The 16,948-nt window shown below is 47.1% G+C and overlaps 1 protein-coding gene across 2 annotated transcripts in view; it reads left to right on the top strand.

The window, feature by feature from the left end:
• Window positions 1–16,948, top strand: part of PDE4DIP (phosphodiesterase 4D interacting protein) — an 81,676-nt gene that overhangs the window by 49,880 nt on the left and 14,848 nt on the right. Inside the window, exons 22-29 of one of the 2 annotated variants that reach the window (XM_054981806.1) lie at window positions 514–633; window positions 1,330–1,798; window positions 3,499–3,740; window positions 8,218–8,269; window positions 8,983–9,158; window positions 10,750–10,887; window positions 13,187–13,378; window positions 16,483–16,770. In XM_054981806.1, the coding sequence (XP_054837781.1) occupies window positions 514–633; window positions 1,330–1,798; window positions 3,499–3,740; window positions 8,218–8,269; window positions 8,983–9,158; window positions 10,750–10,887; window positions 13,187–13,378; window positions 16,483–16,770 (1,677 nt within the window). Of the gene's footprint in view, window positions 1–513; window positions 634–1,329; window positions 1,799–3,498; window positions 3,741–8,217; window positions 8,270–8,982; window positions 9,159–10,749; window positions 10,888–11,099; window positions 11,272–13,186; window positions 13,379–16,482; window positions 16,771–16,948 lie in introns of those variants that run through there. The other variant, XM_054981805.1, reaches the window with a different exon arrangement.

The raw sequence follows: 16,948 nt of genomic DNA, 5'->3' as shown, positions 1-16,948 counted from the left end.
TGGCCCTTTTTAGAGTTTACCGAACGTCATAATAAATGTTTGAAGTCAGTTCCAGATGCTCTAAAAATTATAGCAATTTATTAAGTTGACGGATGTAACCTTTTTCTTTTAGATGACAGTATACCTACCATTGTTAAAGTTATTACTTAAATTGTTTATGACTATATATCAATACTGCCCAGAGTAGTTGTTTTGTTATGTTATTGTTATATTGTTATGAAAAACTTTTTTAAAATAATTTTTTAAAAAAAAATCTGAGTTGGAGGATGGCAGTCGGTGAATGTGGACATTAATATACTGTGAATGATTGCTGGGATGGTGAAAGGGATAGGAGAAAATATTTGGGGGGCAATGCCCCCTACCCCTTGCTGTAGTCTTCCCTGGCTTCAGACTCCAGGAAAGGAAGGAACTTTTCGCAAGACGCATGCAGTGTCTTCGTAGGATGGCTGGTTGTCTCCTGCTGAAGAGCAAAAATGGGATGGGGAAAAAAAACCCTATTACTTTTCTTTGTAGCAGGTGAGCCTGGGGTACAGCAGGATAACAAACAGATACAAGTGGATCTCCAGGATCTGGGCTATGAGACCTGTGGGAAAAGTGAAAATGAAGCTGATAGAGAAGAGGCCACAAGTCCCGGTAAGTGGACTCATTAGATGGCCAATTCACGCAATGTATGAACACACGAAGCTGCCCTATAGTGAACCAGATATCGGTCCATCGGGGTCCGTATTGTCTACAGCGATTTAGGGTCTCAGGCAGAGGTCTTTTAGATCATCCTTTTAACCCAGTCCTTTTAATTGGAGATGGTGGGGTTGAACCTGGGAACTTCTGCCTATCAAACCAATACTTTACTACTGAGTCACAGCCTCTTCCCAAAGTTTAGGTAAAGATTTTTTTTAAATGTAAGTGGTGAATGTGACAAATGTGGATTTTGCAAATACAGGACTACTTGAAGATAAGATTAGTTATTCTCTATTTTTATTTATTTAGATATTTATGCCCTACTTTCCTCCCTAATGGGGACCCAAAGCGGCTTATAACACTGTTTCCCCCTTTTCCATTTCTTCCTCACAACAACCCTGTGAGGTAGGTCAGGCTGAGAAAGAGTGACAGGCCCAAGATCACCTAATGAGCTTCCATGGCAGAGTAGGGATTTGAACCTGGGGCTCCCAGATCCCAGTCTGACGCTCTAACCATTGCACCATACCGGCTGTCAACTCTCTCTCTTTTGTCATTGCAAGCTGCTTTGGGAGGCAATTTTAGGAAAAGCAGGCTGTCAGTTTTATTCAACATAAAAATATATATGAGTGCATGTTTCTTGGTTATTCCTAGAATGCGAAGAGGACGATATATTCAATGAGAATCCAGAGTCTTGGAAGAAGTTACTGGGCTCCCCTCCGAGCAAGCTGGTGAAGCAGGATGTTTTCCTAGGATGCAGCCACTACAGTAACGATTCTGCCCTCTGCCAGCCCACCCAGAACCCCAAGACCCAGCCGCAGAGCTCTGGCAGAGCCATCCAGAACCCACTGAGTAACGGGCGCTCCATGTCCACCACCAGTGACTATGCCTCTGGAGCCGAGCACCCACTAAAACTGAAGCAGGACTATACCCTTGGGAGTTCCCCATCCCACAGCATGACGGACGAAGACGAAGGGTGGCATTCTGACAGCTTAGGGTCCCTCTGTCCCCGAAGCCTTCAGTCCAGCAAAGACCTCGCCAGGCTTATCCACAGAGTGTCCCTACTTGAGGCCCAAATAGATAACACCAAGCCCGAGGAGCTAAAGCACGCTGCATCCATAAGGTAGGATGGGTTTCCTGGGAGTGGCAGAGGTGAGTTTGGTCCAACCAGGCCTGGTGGACATTGATATTGGCTCCTCCCGTGCAGTCGTAAATGAGTATTTCTCCCATGGTGTATTGCTCAAAACCTGCTCCATGTGTGTCACCGCAAGGCTTTTTCTCAGTCTGGTGAAGCATAGGAGTAGGGCTTGTGATGGGCTTATTGAGAAAAGTTTAAGCCTCTGTGGAGCAATTCTGTCCTTTAGACTGTTGTAAACAGAGTTTGCTGTAGTCCGGTAAACCCCAGCTCTTTCCACATGAGTTTGAACAAGAGAGACATCATATGAAATGCATGCGGTAAAGGGAACACACAAAATGTCATCATATAAAGTACAAATGGGGCCAGAGGTTACCCTTTGCTCTGTTAAGGATGGCTAAGCTCACTGCACTGGCCAAGGAAAAAGTGACTTTTTCCTGCTGATTGCTAGAGGTGGGCACGAACTGGGAAAATACCAAACTCTCTGCTTCATGGTTCGTTGTGTTTTATGAACCACGAACTTTCACGAACTTGCCCCAGTTTGCGAACTGGTTTGTTTGGTTCCTGAAAACGTCACTTCCAGGATATCAAAAGGTCACGCCCAGAGCTGCAGAAAGCCCATCCTCCTCTCATTGCCTAGGAAACTGATTGATTGGCACCAGGCTGTCTGCAGTGATGAACCGAAAAATGAACCAAATGAACCGGCCTAAAGTTTGAGGCGGTTTGTCAGAAATGGGCTCTGACAAACCACCGATTTGTGAACCATGAACCGGCCCGGTCCATGACGAATTTTGGTTTGTATTTCAGTTCGTGCCCACCCCTGCTGATTGCATATGTAAGGTTGCTCCCAATGTGGAGGTTTCACTCTGTTTTGGCGTGGATTGTCAATGGAGCACCCATACAACACTGTCCCTTAATGGTCTGCATTCTAGGTTTCCCTCTGCTTTACACCAGCCTTTCCCAAACTTGGTTTGATAAACTTTGGGGGGAAATATTGTAGTCAAGAGCATTTTCATGCTGTGTGAATGGGAAGGTACACATTTTTAAGGTGCCGCCAACAATGGTGACATTTTCCTCACCTCAATCCCCTACTGCCGCCATTTTCTGCCGTACCACCAGACTTTTAAAAATCAGTAATTGCTATATAGTTATAGCAACCACTGATTTTAAAGAAAAAGGCCTACATTGGTATGAGGTAGTATGGTGTCCGTAGGTGGGGGAGCTGCTGTAGCATAGTGGTTAAGAGGTTGGGCTGTGAATCAGCACACTACTGGTTCGAATCCCACTACTGCCATGAGCTCAGCAGGTGGCCTTGGGTAAGCCACTCTTCTCAGCCCCAGCTCCCCAGCTGTATTGCGGGGATAACAACAACACTGACTTTGTTCACTGCTCTGAGTGGGCACTAATCTGTCCAGAAGGGTGGTATATAAGTGCGTTGTTGTTGTTGTTAGTGGTCAAGGCAAGTGTGGAAAACTGCCATGTGGATACTCTTTAAATGTCACTGTATTCCCAGGAGCAAAGAGAGCTATACATGAAATTGTTGTTGTGCAGAAGCACCCTATGGGACATCTCTGGGTCCATTCTGCCGTGTTGACCAAGGTGGGGCAAGGAAAAGGCTTTGCTTCTCACATGTTTGTAGCTTGAGCGCCTGAACCTCTGGATAGTGAAAACCTTTTCTCTCTCCCCAGCCCCAGGAAATATGATTCATTGGTCCAAGCTCAGGCACGGGAGCTTTCCCATCTGCGACAGGCAATGCGAGAGGGACAAGGGGTGAGCCGTCTGCTGAGCCAACACTTCAGGGATGTCATCAAGTCCTTCGAGGAGCTCCTGAGAGGCACGGACATCGATTACTTCCTGGGTCAGAACTTCCGTGAGCAGCTGGCACAGGGGAACCAACTGGCAGGATGCCTGGCCAGGAAACTGAGCAGTAGTAAGTTCATTGGGCACTTAATGGGAGGGTTTTTTCTTTGGGGGGATGGCCATTGGCAATCAGAAGCCATTCACATGATTTGTAGTGGCAGCTTTTTCATTGGAGAATTGTGGCAAGATGGCATGCCCTTGAGGAAGGGTGACTAAAAGAGAACTGGAGCCAACAACTCCTCGGGCAAATAGAGCTGGATGGCCGACGTCTCCACTGACCTGTGAACATTTAAAGGAAAGAAATCATTCACTGTTGCATGGACAAATTGTTTCAAGGACTTACCTTGGCCGATTCCAGATGGGCACAAATAGAGCGAGTGCTTTCGCTTTTTCAGCGACCTCACTCGTAAAAACCCGCAATTTCCCATCCCGGCTTACCTGCGGTCCATGGCGCTTGGTTGCGCTCTATAAGCGGACGGTGTGAACACGGTATTGTGGGTTTGCACACTTCTGGACGCTTCGTCGCTGCGGAGAGGCCCTCCCCTTTCCCTCCTTCCTTTGCCGGCCGGCCGGCAACAATATTCCCTTAATTTTTTTTTTAAACCAGGCGCCATTTGCGCAGTCGCACGTTTGCGCACATCGAACTGCGCAAATGCACACAAATGCACAAATGCACAAAAGCGCACAAAAGTCAACGCTGTGTATACGCATACCTGCGCGTTTGCGCATTTGTGCAAAACACGTAAAAAAATTTTTTTTAAAAAACTGAAATGCGAACCAATGAAGGCCCCCAACGTCAACTGTGACGGGGAGGAAACAACCAATCCCGGGTATCTCAGTTGGCCGTGCGAACATCCGGAAGCGGGACGGCACAGCACGCTGCGAGACAAAGCGGATGGAGATGAAAGTGAACGCGTGGCTGGTAAGCGATTATTTCTGCAGAAAAACCGCAATTTCTGGCCATCTGGAATCGGCCCTGGTTTACAAGACTAGTGAGAACGTAGCCAGCAGGCACCGTTTCTCTTTGGACCCTGCAAAAGAAAAAGAAAACCTTGTGGATGGATTTTTGGGTTCACAACCAACTATAGATATGGATGTAGAAGCGTACTTGTATTTTGTATGTTTCTCGATATTTATGTGTATAGGATATTGATGGGGCAGTCGTTCCAAATGAACGGATTATGTTTATTGCACATAGGCACTTTAGGATATTTATAATACTATTTACACCTTGCACTTTGTAATATTGGAAATAGCAATAGATTCTATCCTTAAGTCTTGTTAATGTTTTGAGGGATTAGTTCAAGAGCTCATCATGGAGGGCTGGGGGCCCCTGGTTTTGAAAATCTGTGTAACCGTGGAGCTTATGCATACTTTTTCTCAAGTTTTTCAGGGCTGGATTGCTGCCCCTCTACCAACAACCTCTTTATCAGAACATTCGAGCTCTGTTGCAAAGCTCCTGAGCACGTCCTTGAGACAGCTTTTACATCGCTCCCTTGCCCCCGCCCCCCATCACAGGATATCTTTCTCAGAACATGAGCAATGTTGTACCTTCCTCCCTGAACCTATTCTCTGCAAACCAAAGCAATTATTAGTATGACTGGGACTTGTGCATTGCAGAATATCGGGATATGTTATGTAAGAGTGCTGTGGAGATCTCTGTCTCCATGAACCGTTTTTAAAAAATGCCTTGTTTGAAGTAAAAGAAAGAAGAACATGCTTTCTAATAAAGGGAGGGAATAGACCTTCTGCCACAAGTTGTACTGGGGGAAGGGGCCTTTGGTTCACACTAGGTTATAGAAGTCAACTTTCTGAGGGGCTTCAGAAGCCTGGCATGTGGTGGTGCAAAAGTCCCTTGCTACACCAACAGCATTGTGGCAGCAACTGCACACATCCTCAATGAGTCTCTCTACATAAGACATTTGACACATGAAAAACATGTGTCAGGAGAGGCAATGGTAGCCGGGAAGGGTAGTTTAAAAAGACAGAGCTGGCGGTAGGGCAAAGGCTTTCCTATGCAGTGGAGCTGCGTGAAGGGCTGTGAAATGCCAGAAGGGAAACTTCAACCCATTATCACCTCTCTAGGTCCAAGTAGGTTTCCCAAGTGGGTTCCTGGGGATTTTCTGCCTCGTCCAACAATCTGTGGGAGGTAGAAAGCCCCCCGGAGTTTGCCCACCACTGGCAGGCATGCAAAGAACACATGCAATGTGTGCACTCCTGGTGTGTGTGTGTGGCGATGTGACTTATATAACAACAACAACAACAACAACATTCGATTTATATACCGCCCTTCAGGACAACTTAAGGCCCACTCAGAGTGGTTTACAAAGTATGCTATTTTTATCCCCACAACAAACACCCTGTGAGGTGGGTGGGGCTGAGAGAGCTCTGAGAGAGCCGTGACTAGCCCAAGGTCACCGAGCTGGCTTCAAGTGGAGGAGTGAGAAATCAAACCCAGCTCTCCAGATTAGAGTCCCGCGCTCATAACCACTACACCAAACTGGTTCTCCAGAACTTCCAGAAGTGACGGCATTGCACCGGCCACAGGAGTGTTCCCGCATTTCGTTTGGGGCTGATTTGGGCCCCAAACAGGCCAAATCGGCTCCACACGGAGCTTGGGAGTGTTCATGCTGCCAGTGCAGCGATGTCAGTTCTAGAAGTGACATTGCTGCATCAGCCCCAGGATGTGTGCGCAAAGCGCGTGACAAATAACCACGTGCCCAACACAAAGTAAGTGCAAGGTACCCTACCCTCCCAGCGAGAGGGGAGAGGGACCCGGCAACCCTTGGTCTAAGCCCGGCTCTGGAAGGCAGCTCCAGTCCATTTCGATTCCTCGCTGCCTTCTGGTTGTGATCCCACACAGTTTTAGGCTGGAGAGGTGAAACTGACAGAGCCTTGTGGGAGGTGAAGATGAAATTAATAAACCCTCTGAGGAGCGATCTCTGCAGGCTCAGTCTTTTTAAACTATGCTTGCTGTCTAACATTCTGTCTCCTTACACTTAATAAACACATGCCAAGGCATCTTGTGTAGAGAGAGACTTAGTTGAAAAGCTGTTCTGTGATCATTCTGCTTTGGGGAAGCGAATATGAAATTAACAAACCCTGTGAGGAGCAATCTCTGCTGGCTGTCTTTTTAAACTACACTTCCCAGCTTACATTGCATCTCCCTACAGTCGAAGAACATGCACTGAGGTGTCTCATGTAGAGAGACTCAGTAATGCAGACCATTAAGTGATGGTGTCACACGTGTCTGGAAGATTAGCGTTGTGGAGGTCATATCACTCAGCTTGGTATATCCCACCCCTTACCCAATTAATGTGAACATAGATCAAGCGCTTAAATGTCCCAGGCAGTCAGAGATGCCCTTCTATTGTCCGCTAGAAGATTAGTTTCTAAAAGGATCTGGTGAGTGCAGGAGCAGCAAAGCAGGTTGCTTTTTCCAAGTGCATACTAAAAAGCAACTGTACATTCCTCCTCTTGAACATTCCCACTACAAAGAGCCCTGTCAGTTTCATTAAAAGCTCTACAGTAGATTATCCAGAGACAGAAAGCGAAGGTTTTAGTAGAGGGCCTGGGTTAATATGTCTTCTCAGGGTATAGAAAGGAAGATGAAGACAGCGGCAAGCCTTCCTCTTTAAACCCAGGGTTGGGTACCAGTGCAAAGAACTGGGTGCCTTTGACTAGCTTTATCTGGCTGATCTTGAACCTCTGTGTGAGGCAAGGATAAACTTAGCAGGTGTAGCAGCTGACTGTCTTGGGGCAATGCAAAATGCAAAAGTGTCAGAGCACTCTTCCAAGGGCGGGTATTGCCTTTGTTGCTTGCGCCTGTGGAAACCATTTTTTGCAATGTACACCAGAATCTATGACACATGCAGACACGCGCAGCTCACCTCTTTGGAGAAACCCAGAAATCATGAGAGCCAATTGCAGTCCACCCCCAAAATATTTGAAACCTAAGTTGAAACTAGGCTTCCCAGTAGGGTGGCCAACCTCCATGTGGGGGGCTATAAATCTCCCAGAGTTACAACTGATTTCCAGAACACAAAGATCAGTTCTCCTGAAGAAAATGGCTGTTTTGGAGGGTGGACTCTGTGGCATTACAGCCTGCTGAGGTCCCTCCCCTCCCCAAACCCTGCCTCTTTGGGCTTCACCCCCAAATCTCCAGAAATTTCCCAAGTGTGAGTCGGCAACCCTACTTCCCAGAAGCACTGTCAATACTGGCTGTGGAGAACAACATGAACAGTGCAGTCCTGACCAGAGCTACTCCAGTCTAAGGCCATTGATTTCAATGGGCTTAGACTGGAGTAACTCTGGTTAGGATTGCACTGAAAACCATGTGGGCAAGTAACTTTAAAGTAAGAGTGGGCAAGGCTCATTTTTCTTGGTAAGGGAGCTCACATTTCCCTCATGCTTTCCTGTTCTTGTGCTAATGCCCCCTATTAAAAAGAAAGAGCTAGGGAAAGGACTTCATACAGTGGGATTGGGGTACCTTGTGGCAGGAAGGCTGGCGTAACCACTGACTGACTTTCTCTGCATTCCATTTTCAGGAAGTGGTCTAAACATGGAGGACAAGTCTGATCATGAACTGCTTGCTCTGAGGTAACGAAAATCAATTTTGCGTTGCTGTTTTCTTTTGGGCCGTTTCCACATGGCTCACCTTCTCTCGGCACAACCCAGAACATTGCACAAAAAACACAGAAGATCACGTTTTCTCACGTGAGATTTGTGCGACATCACGCAAATCTTGCACAAGAAAACGCGATGTTCCGCATTTTTTGCGTGATGTTCCGGGTCGTTCCGAGGGAAGGTAAGCCGTGTGCAAATGGCTGTGGTGTTACCTGTTCAGGGTTTTTTTGGTGCACATAAGCTCCCACATTAGTACCCATCAAGGGGAGGAGGTAAAAGTATCTGCTTTATTCAACAGGACAGTCTCCTTTCTTGTTTCTCTGGCAGAGGTGCCAATAAGGCTCCATAAAAAGCCAATAAGGCTTTTTAACCAGGCCTATTCAGGCCCGCAAAAATCAAGTTCAGCTGTCTTGAGGCAGGACCTGCTGAACATCTCCGGCCAGACCAGAACTCACCTGTGGCCTTATGGGTACAGGATCCTTTACAATAACGGCAATTTCTGTCCAAAATGAGTCCTCTTCGAGGAAAATATCAAGACATAAGCAGGCTCCGTGAGGAATTTGGTTGGCAGAGAGCAAAAAATAAGCAGAACAGAGAAACTGTGATCGTGCGGGTTTAGAGATGCTTGAGGAGGGACATATCAGTGCAGGAATCCTCAACAGTTTCCAAGCTTTGTCTCTTCCCAGGTTGAGCAAGAAAGTTCAGGAGAAGGAGCAAATCATCCAAACCCTCCAGGCCAAGCTTCAAGGGCACTCAGTGACCTCTTCTAGTAGCCACACCATATCTGAGCCACCCAGTTCGGGCAGCAGTACTTCTTTCCTCTCTGATGGGCCAGAGGGTTTCTCTGACATGGAAGATGTTGGTGAGTACCAGGAGAACCCCGGCAAAGGCCAACCCAACAGACTCTTAGAGACGGGTACAGCCGTGGAGATCTGTAGAATCAAAGTTTTCCCTGGACAAGATGGTCCCGCAGGAGTCATTGGGCCAAGCACAATGAACTCCATTGCTTTAATGTGAAGATTGGCATATCCAGTTGAAAATCTGGCATTTCCTCAGTGGTGAAAAGGGTTCCACCCAAAGGTTCAAGACTGGCGTGACAAAATAGACAGATCCTACCAACCAGGGTTTTTTTTTCTGCGAAAAGAGGTGGCAGAACTCTCAAGAGGGAAATGAGGAAGAAAATATGGGATTCTTTGAAATCATATTATTTTCAAGCACTATTGCCGAGTATTTTCAAGAGGTGCCAAAACTCCATTCCCCTGCGTTCCCCCTGAAAAAAACCCCTGCTACCAACTATATTCAACTTGTCTCTTTGTGTGCATGTATTGACTCTGCTGGGCGTGTGTGAGTTTTGGGCACTGACATTCCTTGAAGGGCTTTCTATGGCTGGAAATACACATTACCAAGTACCATGGGAAACTCAAGTGAACCTCCTTTCACATGTTCCCCCTCTAACTTTCCATGCACTCGCTCACACCGTCACACTTCAATTTGTTCCACGGGAATCCATTCACACGTTCAATATCAATTCCTCCTCAACTGCTAAAAGTATCCCAGTCCCCCCCCCCCACATCCATTCATTGAAATGCAGATCTTGACACTTTCTCACACCTTAAATAAATGTAAATTAGCAAGTCAAAGGAGCCTGCAGTACTTGTTCTCACAGCAAAATCAGAGCTGAACCGGCGCTCTGCCCTCCAGACACACTTGCAGATGCCATCACATAAAGGGAGTTCCCATGAAAGCGGCATGCACGTGCGCCCAGCAAGAACAACTTGCACGTGAATTGAGGACCGCACATAAAATCCTGCACTTGAGTGCCCCCAGGTAATTCACAGTGTGTATTTCCACTTTATGACCATTACCTGCAACCAGGATCTCTGAAGAGCTCCTTGAAGCTCTTTCTTGGTCCTTCCCTTGCTTGTTGTGGAGTAACAAAGAAGCTGGGGATCTTTTTAAAAAAAGAATACCGAATGTGTCTCTGGCAACTGTGTAGCTTTACTGGAGAGGGAAAATTAAAATAAAAAATAGGAGGAAGGCCGTGTGTTAGAGATTAAACAAACCTCCTCACGCAGGGTTGCGGCTTGATTCACTGAGGAAGGCATCTTTCATCATGTGGGTGTGGCATGGTCTGTCCGTGGTGGGTCTTGGTACTAGAGTGGGTGTGAATTGTGTGTGGTTGCTGCCTAAAGCACTTGTGTGATAAGTAGAGGGTGTGAATTTTCTTCACACATGAAGGTCCTGTCTGCAGGAAGAAAAACAGGTAGGATGCAGATCTAACATCCCACGTTCATATTCTCTTCCCTCATAATTATAATATTCCTGTCCTTTCTCCAGGTCTCTCTCCCTTGTCATTAAGAAATTGAATTGAATGATGCATGCCTTTGGACTTCTTGTAATTTTGGACAGAAATGCAAGTATTTCCCATCTCTTTGTGTGGCTTCTTCTTGTAGATCTTGGGAGCCATTCAGAGGAAGCTTCTGCTCCACCATCCCATTTGGTTCCTGCAGCTCCACCAGAATCTATTCAAAAGAACTTCTCTCTGTCTGCTTGCCTGCATCCTTCACAAATGCCAGGCCAAGTTTCTGGAGGTATGGACCACCTCAGCATGGGGGAATAAACCCTCTATCCCTTTGAACAAGGTTAATTGATGGGACAGTAGACAGGTTGCTGCTGCCTGAGGTGAGAAGGGGAAATCACCAAGAGATGGCAGTTATGTGTGAGGTAAATGGTGTGTGGAGCAGTTATGAGTGAGGGTGAGGGAAGGAAGGGGCAAACCATTTCACTCCTGTTCCTGCCCTAGTCCGAGAATTCTGGGCGTAACTCCAAAAGATCGTGGCTCTGGGACAAGGATTCCCAGGTGATAACTGAGGAGCCCTGCCGTAGCGTTTCTGGTCAACGATCTCATGTAGAAGAAGTGGGCAGAGGGCACTCTGAGGAGACAAATAGTCGACCTGACTCAACAGAAGGCTGCTGTTCAGCAGGGCCGAATCTACATATTTTTTGAGGGGGGGCAAAAGTGAAAAATGTCACCCCCTTATATTTTTTCTTTATATATACATATATGATAAATGTTTTAATATATATAATAAACAACTCTTAAACCACAGAATAAATTGTGTTGACGTCTATGAATTGTTAATAATAACAACTTTACATTATCTTATCCATCATTAGCTAAGCATTCCTCCTAGAATTCCTTTTGTTGTAGGGAGCCAAGGGAGTTCATAGGCAGACATGCATGTTAGATATTAGGAAGACAGAGTTTAAGGAACTCAGAGGCCTGATGAGAGTCATTCCATGGCAAAAAATACTGGAAGGGAGAGGAGCAAGCGAAGGGTGGGCTCTCCTAAAACAAGAGCTATTGCAAGCTCAAGCTGTCAATGTTCCAGTAAGACAAATGTGGTAGGGAACTCACAATGACAGGGGAAATTTAAAATCCAACAATGGAAGCCCACTACGCAAATAAAGAAAATAGATTCAAATTCTTAATTCTAGAAAAATAACATTTATTGGTTAGCCAAGGCAAGTTTCTGACACCCAAAAGAATCCACAGCAGATGCAAAGTAGAGATATATGAAAAGTAAACTCTCTTGCTAGGGCATCATGTCCTTAGGAGAAAATGCAGATAACTACTTAACTTCAACTAAAAGTGAACTTTTCTGGCTTTTTTTCCTGCAAAACTTCTCACAGCATCATCATAATTTATGGTATTTGCCACACCACTTTCAATAGACAATATAGCCAGTCTTGACAGTCTTGTATGCAATTCATTAACTTACTTTCCTGACAAATCATGTCTTATTTTATTGATTTAACAACTTAGCATATAGAAGTGTGCTATGTGGAATAATTAAATTTAAAAGTATAAAGTATATTAGTATTAGTATCCCACGCCCCTACCTTCCTGCCTTGGTTTGATCATCTCCCTCTGTGCTGATCTCTAAGCAAATACAGCAAATAGAATGGTGCCTGCCAGCTGGTGGGGTGATGGAGGAGCCCCCCTCCCCCTCCATGCGCACCTTTTGGCGCGGTGGCACTTCAAGCTCTTCTCATCCCAGGCAGCAGCGCGCACATGCAGAGACAGGAAAAAAGTGAGTGAGCCAGGCACAAGCGCCTATTTGCTGGGAAAAGAGGCGAATGCAGATCCCCCTCCTTGCCGGTGCACAGGCTGCTCTCTCTTTGATGGAGCAAATGAAGGTGGCTGCTGGCTGCCGGGGCCTGGGGGTGGGGGCGGCAGTGGAGCCCTTCCCCTTCCCCTTCCCCCCCCCCCTCACACACACATGCCTTCTGCTGGCTGTCCCACCGTTTGGTGTGCTTTGCTCTTGAGAGTTGAGGCAGAAAAAAAAACAAGAGGGAGAGCTGGGCACGAGCGGCTGTTTGCTGGGGAGGAGAATTCGGATTCTTCTCTTTGCCCATTTGCCGCCCCCTCTTTGATGGCGCCCGGGGCAGGCAACCCCCCTGCCCCCCCCCCCAAGATCTGGCCTTGCTGTTCAGAGAGAAAGAGAGGGTGAAATAAAAATAGCTGTTTCACGGAGCCAGTCCTTCCAGTTGTCTGGATGGTTCTTTCCCACAAGCTGTAACTGCTGAGAAAAAAATCCATTCTGCCAAGGGTTGCCAGCTCCAGGTTGTGAAATTTCTGGAAATTTGAAGTTGGAGCCTGGGGAGGACTGGATTTGGGGAGGGAAGAGCAGGATATAATGCCATAGAATCCACCCTTCAAAGAATCCACCCTTCCTCCAGGGGAACTGATCTCTGTCATCTGGCAATCAGTTATAATTCCGGGAGAGCTCCAGGCCCCACCTGGAGATTGGCAACTACAGCTCCACCCCACATCCTCTACTTACTTTGCACCCTCCTCTCTTCCCTTCTCACCCTTTCTGTATTTAGGCTTCCATCCTGACTCCTTGTCCAAGCCATCTAGCTACCCATGGGCTTCCTTTGCCTCAGGTTCCGGTTCCGTCCAGCCTTTGGGGTATCCACCGGCCACTGCTCCCCTCCTTGGCTGCTGTGGAACGCCGGGCTTCTCCTTGGCCAACGCACAGCAGGAGTTGCAGATGCTGCAGAAGCAGCTGGAAGAAAGTGAGCACTTTGGCCTTGGTGCCGTTCCCCCTGCACACACCCCAAACCCTTCGGCATGTAGCTTTGCATGGCTTGAAGAACAGCCTCTTCACCTCTGTGCAGAACAAAGACACATGAGCAGCCTCCCGGCATAGCAGAGATGACTTCCAGAGCTGGATTTTATGCACAAGCTAAGGAAGCTACAGTTGAGGACCTCAGCATATGAGGGGTCTCTAAATATATAAATCAGGGGCTCATCAATGTCTTAATCGGGCCCTGATAGCTTCATTTGACACTGATGTTTAAAGATTCCAAAAAGTCCAAGGGGGCAGGAAACTGCATGTCCTTCTGGGGTAGGAGTAGGGTTGCCAGCCTCCAGGGGGTGGCTGGAGATCTCCCCGAATTACAACTGATCTCCAGGTGACAGAGATCAGTTCATCTGGAGAAAATGGCTGCTTTGGAGAGTGGACTCAATGGTATTATACCATTCTCAGGCCCCTCCCCTCCCCAGACCCCGCTCTCTCCAGGCTCCACCTCCCAAATCTCCAGGAATTTCCCAGCCTGGACCTGGCAACCCTAGGTAGGAGCCTTAGAACTGATGGCATTTGTGGATTCACTTATGTGAGTTGTTAGAGCCTTTTGTTTTCATTTTTGTTGCAGCAGTGGGTCCTTGCTTGTGGCATTGCCAACACTAGCTTCAGAAATTCCTGGAGATTTGGGGCAGTGGTGCCTGGGAGGGCAGAATTTGGGGAGGGAGTTCAGTGGAGATATGAGGCCACTGATTTCGCCCTCTGAAGGTGCCATTTCCTCCCAGGGAATTGATCTCTGTAGTTTGGGGATCAGTTGTAATTGGAGGTTTGTAACACTGTTGTGAGCTGGATTAAGTTGATTGATTGGAGAATTGGTCAATTAGCACAGCTGGAGGTTGGCTTGAGCATGCCTTTGGTTACAGCTTGGGTTCTGCAGGACTGCAGTACAGTGGCACCATCGGACTCAGATCTTGCTGTTCTACTGCAGCCCAACACAGCTATCATCTGAAACAACCTTGTGTTCGGTGGCTAAATTTTTTAGATGTAAAATGCCTACCTTTGCAATCTCTGCACCACATACTTGTGGTTTGCATTTAGTAAGGAGTGGGAAGGATCCAGGCAGGGCAGGGCAGATTCATGTATTAAGGAGCCTGCCACCCATAAGAAGGGATTATTCTTTGGAGGCGAAAGAACTCCAAAATGAGTGGTGAAATCCATGTCTTGAGTACCAAAAAGAGATATGTGTCGTGTCTAGGTTGTCAGGTCTTAATCTGACGTGCCAGCTTTTCAGCCTTCTTGCAAGTGTCCCAGGAATGAAGTTTTCTAGAAACGAGCTTTTTTTCTGTTTGCACCGTCCCCAACACTTTTCATTCTCAAACTACAAGGCACAGCCAGTCTCTTCCCCTGTCCCAGCTGGGTGCTGGCCAGCTCCCCCCCACCCCCGCATCCCATCTTGCCAGGCACCTTCCTAGCTTCGAGGTTCCCACCCCCGTGTCTCAGGACACTTTGCAGCTGTAGTTGTGTACCTGGCTGGAGTGCAGAGAGGAGAGATTATCTGATGGAAGAAAGGGAGAAACTGGCAGTAAGTGAGTGGGAAAGACGATCAGGTAGATGTCCTCAGCTTGCTTCCAGGGAGGGAGGCTAGAATCAAAGCATGGGGCATACACATAGATCCTACCTATCTTGCGCACTATCTTTTTCCCAGCCAAGAGGTACTAGCCTTGCTTAGCCCTCTACCATCCTGCTGAGACAGCTAGTAGTGGAGTCTATCAGTATTTCTCAAGGGCCATTGCCAACAGTTGCTTTTTTTTGGAGATTTGGATCCAAGCCTGGACTTCATGGATGGAATAAATTCTATCCCCAGTTCCATACAGGCCCCAGTCCTCACCTGGCCATAGAAAGGGGGCGAACAGTAGCATGCCTTGCCTTAGTTCCTTTGCCAAAGCTCTTTGTGGCTGGCTGGCTGCATGCCTGCTTGTAAGACCGGCTTTTTAATGTACTTGATTATACATACATTTAAAAATCCCATAATTTCCTCCAAAGAATTCAGGGTATTGTATGTGGGGTCCTTCTCTTATCTTCACAACAATTCAAGAAAATGGGTTAGCAGCTGCTTTGAGGGCACCCACTGTTTTTGAGTGGGATTTGAACCCAGTACTACCTACTCAGGCACTTGTACCACATTGCCTCATCCTTTCCTGTGGTTTCTTAAACAGCCCACTTCATCTTTATGTCTTATACTCATGGTCCGCCATCTTCTGTCAGGACCATTGCTTTCTGCAACCGCAGTCCTGTGAGATTCAGATGGCAAAAGCTGACCATTGTAACTTTTTAAAAACGGCTGAGCTGGTTGCAAGCTCAGCACTGTGAAACTGAACATCCTGGTTTTATCTCGCCAGGATTTTAAGCCAATCCTTCTTCACTCCTCATACCCAGCGGCCCTCATTTTCACAGAATGGCTGTGAGGAAAAAATGGAGGGGAGGAGAAAGACGTTTGCTGCTTTCGGCTTTATTGGGGAGAAAAGCTGGGTATAAATGAAGCGAGTAAATAAATAGTTACGTTCTGACCGTGTTTCTCATCAGCACATTTGTGGCTCAAAAGAAGAACTGGATCGATCTTTTCACTGAAATCAAGGAGACTCACGTTTCCTGCTTTCTGCTCTTCTTTGCTATTCAGTACCAAAGTGCCAAGCTGAGATCAGAGCGTGGTTTATTTTTTCACCCTTTTTTTGAACCAAAAATTGGCTGTCAAAGTGGCACAGAGTAAATGCAGAGACTGTGAAGGAGCTAAATTCTCCCTGGAATCAGAGAAACCCCCCAACAGAGAAAAAGAGCGGGAAGAGAATGCCTCCCTGGAAAAGTGCCCAGTAGACGTGGGCTGGTTTTTGGGCCTTACACATAAATAGTAGGGTAGGGGGAATCACTTTTGTTATATTTTGTCCTTGGTGGTGAACCTGTGTGACATTTGCTGAGGAGAGGTAGGCCTCCTCCTACCAAAGTCCAGGGAAGCTCTCATTCCACCAGACTAAGCCCTTCTACACTTTTGAAAACCACATCTGGTGTCAGCTGTCACTTACTTGTGTCTCCTCTGCCTAGGTGTATCATTCCCCACAATGTCGCCAGCAAAACTGAAATTGCCGACTAGCCTCTTTCCTACTGGCAGCCCTGCCTTCACCTCCAAGCACTGCCTACAGACCGACCACCACGTTCCTCAGTCGTTTCCCGTGCAGAACCCTGGCAACTGGCACTGGAAGGTTGGGGAGGCCCTGAGGGAAACCACGGACACCAGGAGTATGACCCACTTCAGAGAGCCTCAGAAGGGACTTGTCAGTGGAAGTTTGCCATCCTGCCCCTCAGCATGCCTCACAGGCCCGAAGTCCTCAGGTAACTCCTATGGTTCTCCCTGCTTTTGAGCATTAAGTGGAAATATTTTGGTTTGTGCTCCCAGGCACAATGTGGACAATCGATGCTTTTAGTAATTAGTGGTTCTAGGTCACCTCACCTCTTCCATTCAAGCTATTAACATTCAATTGGCAAAGTTGCCCATCTCTCGGACCTTTGC

This window comes from Eublepharis macularius, chromosome 5 (assembly GCF_028583425.1).
Source record: "Eublepharis macularius isolate TG4126 chromosome 5, MPM_Emac_v1.0, whole genome shotgun sequence".
Taxonomy (NCBI): domain Eukaryota; kingdom Metazoa; phylum Chordata; class Lepidosauria; order Squamata; family Eublepharidae; genus Eublepharis; species Eublepharis macularius.
This window is presented reverse-complemented; position numbering and strand designations above follow the sequence as displayed.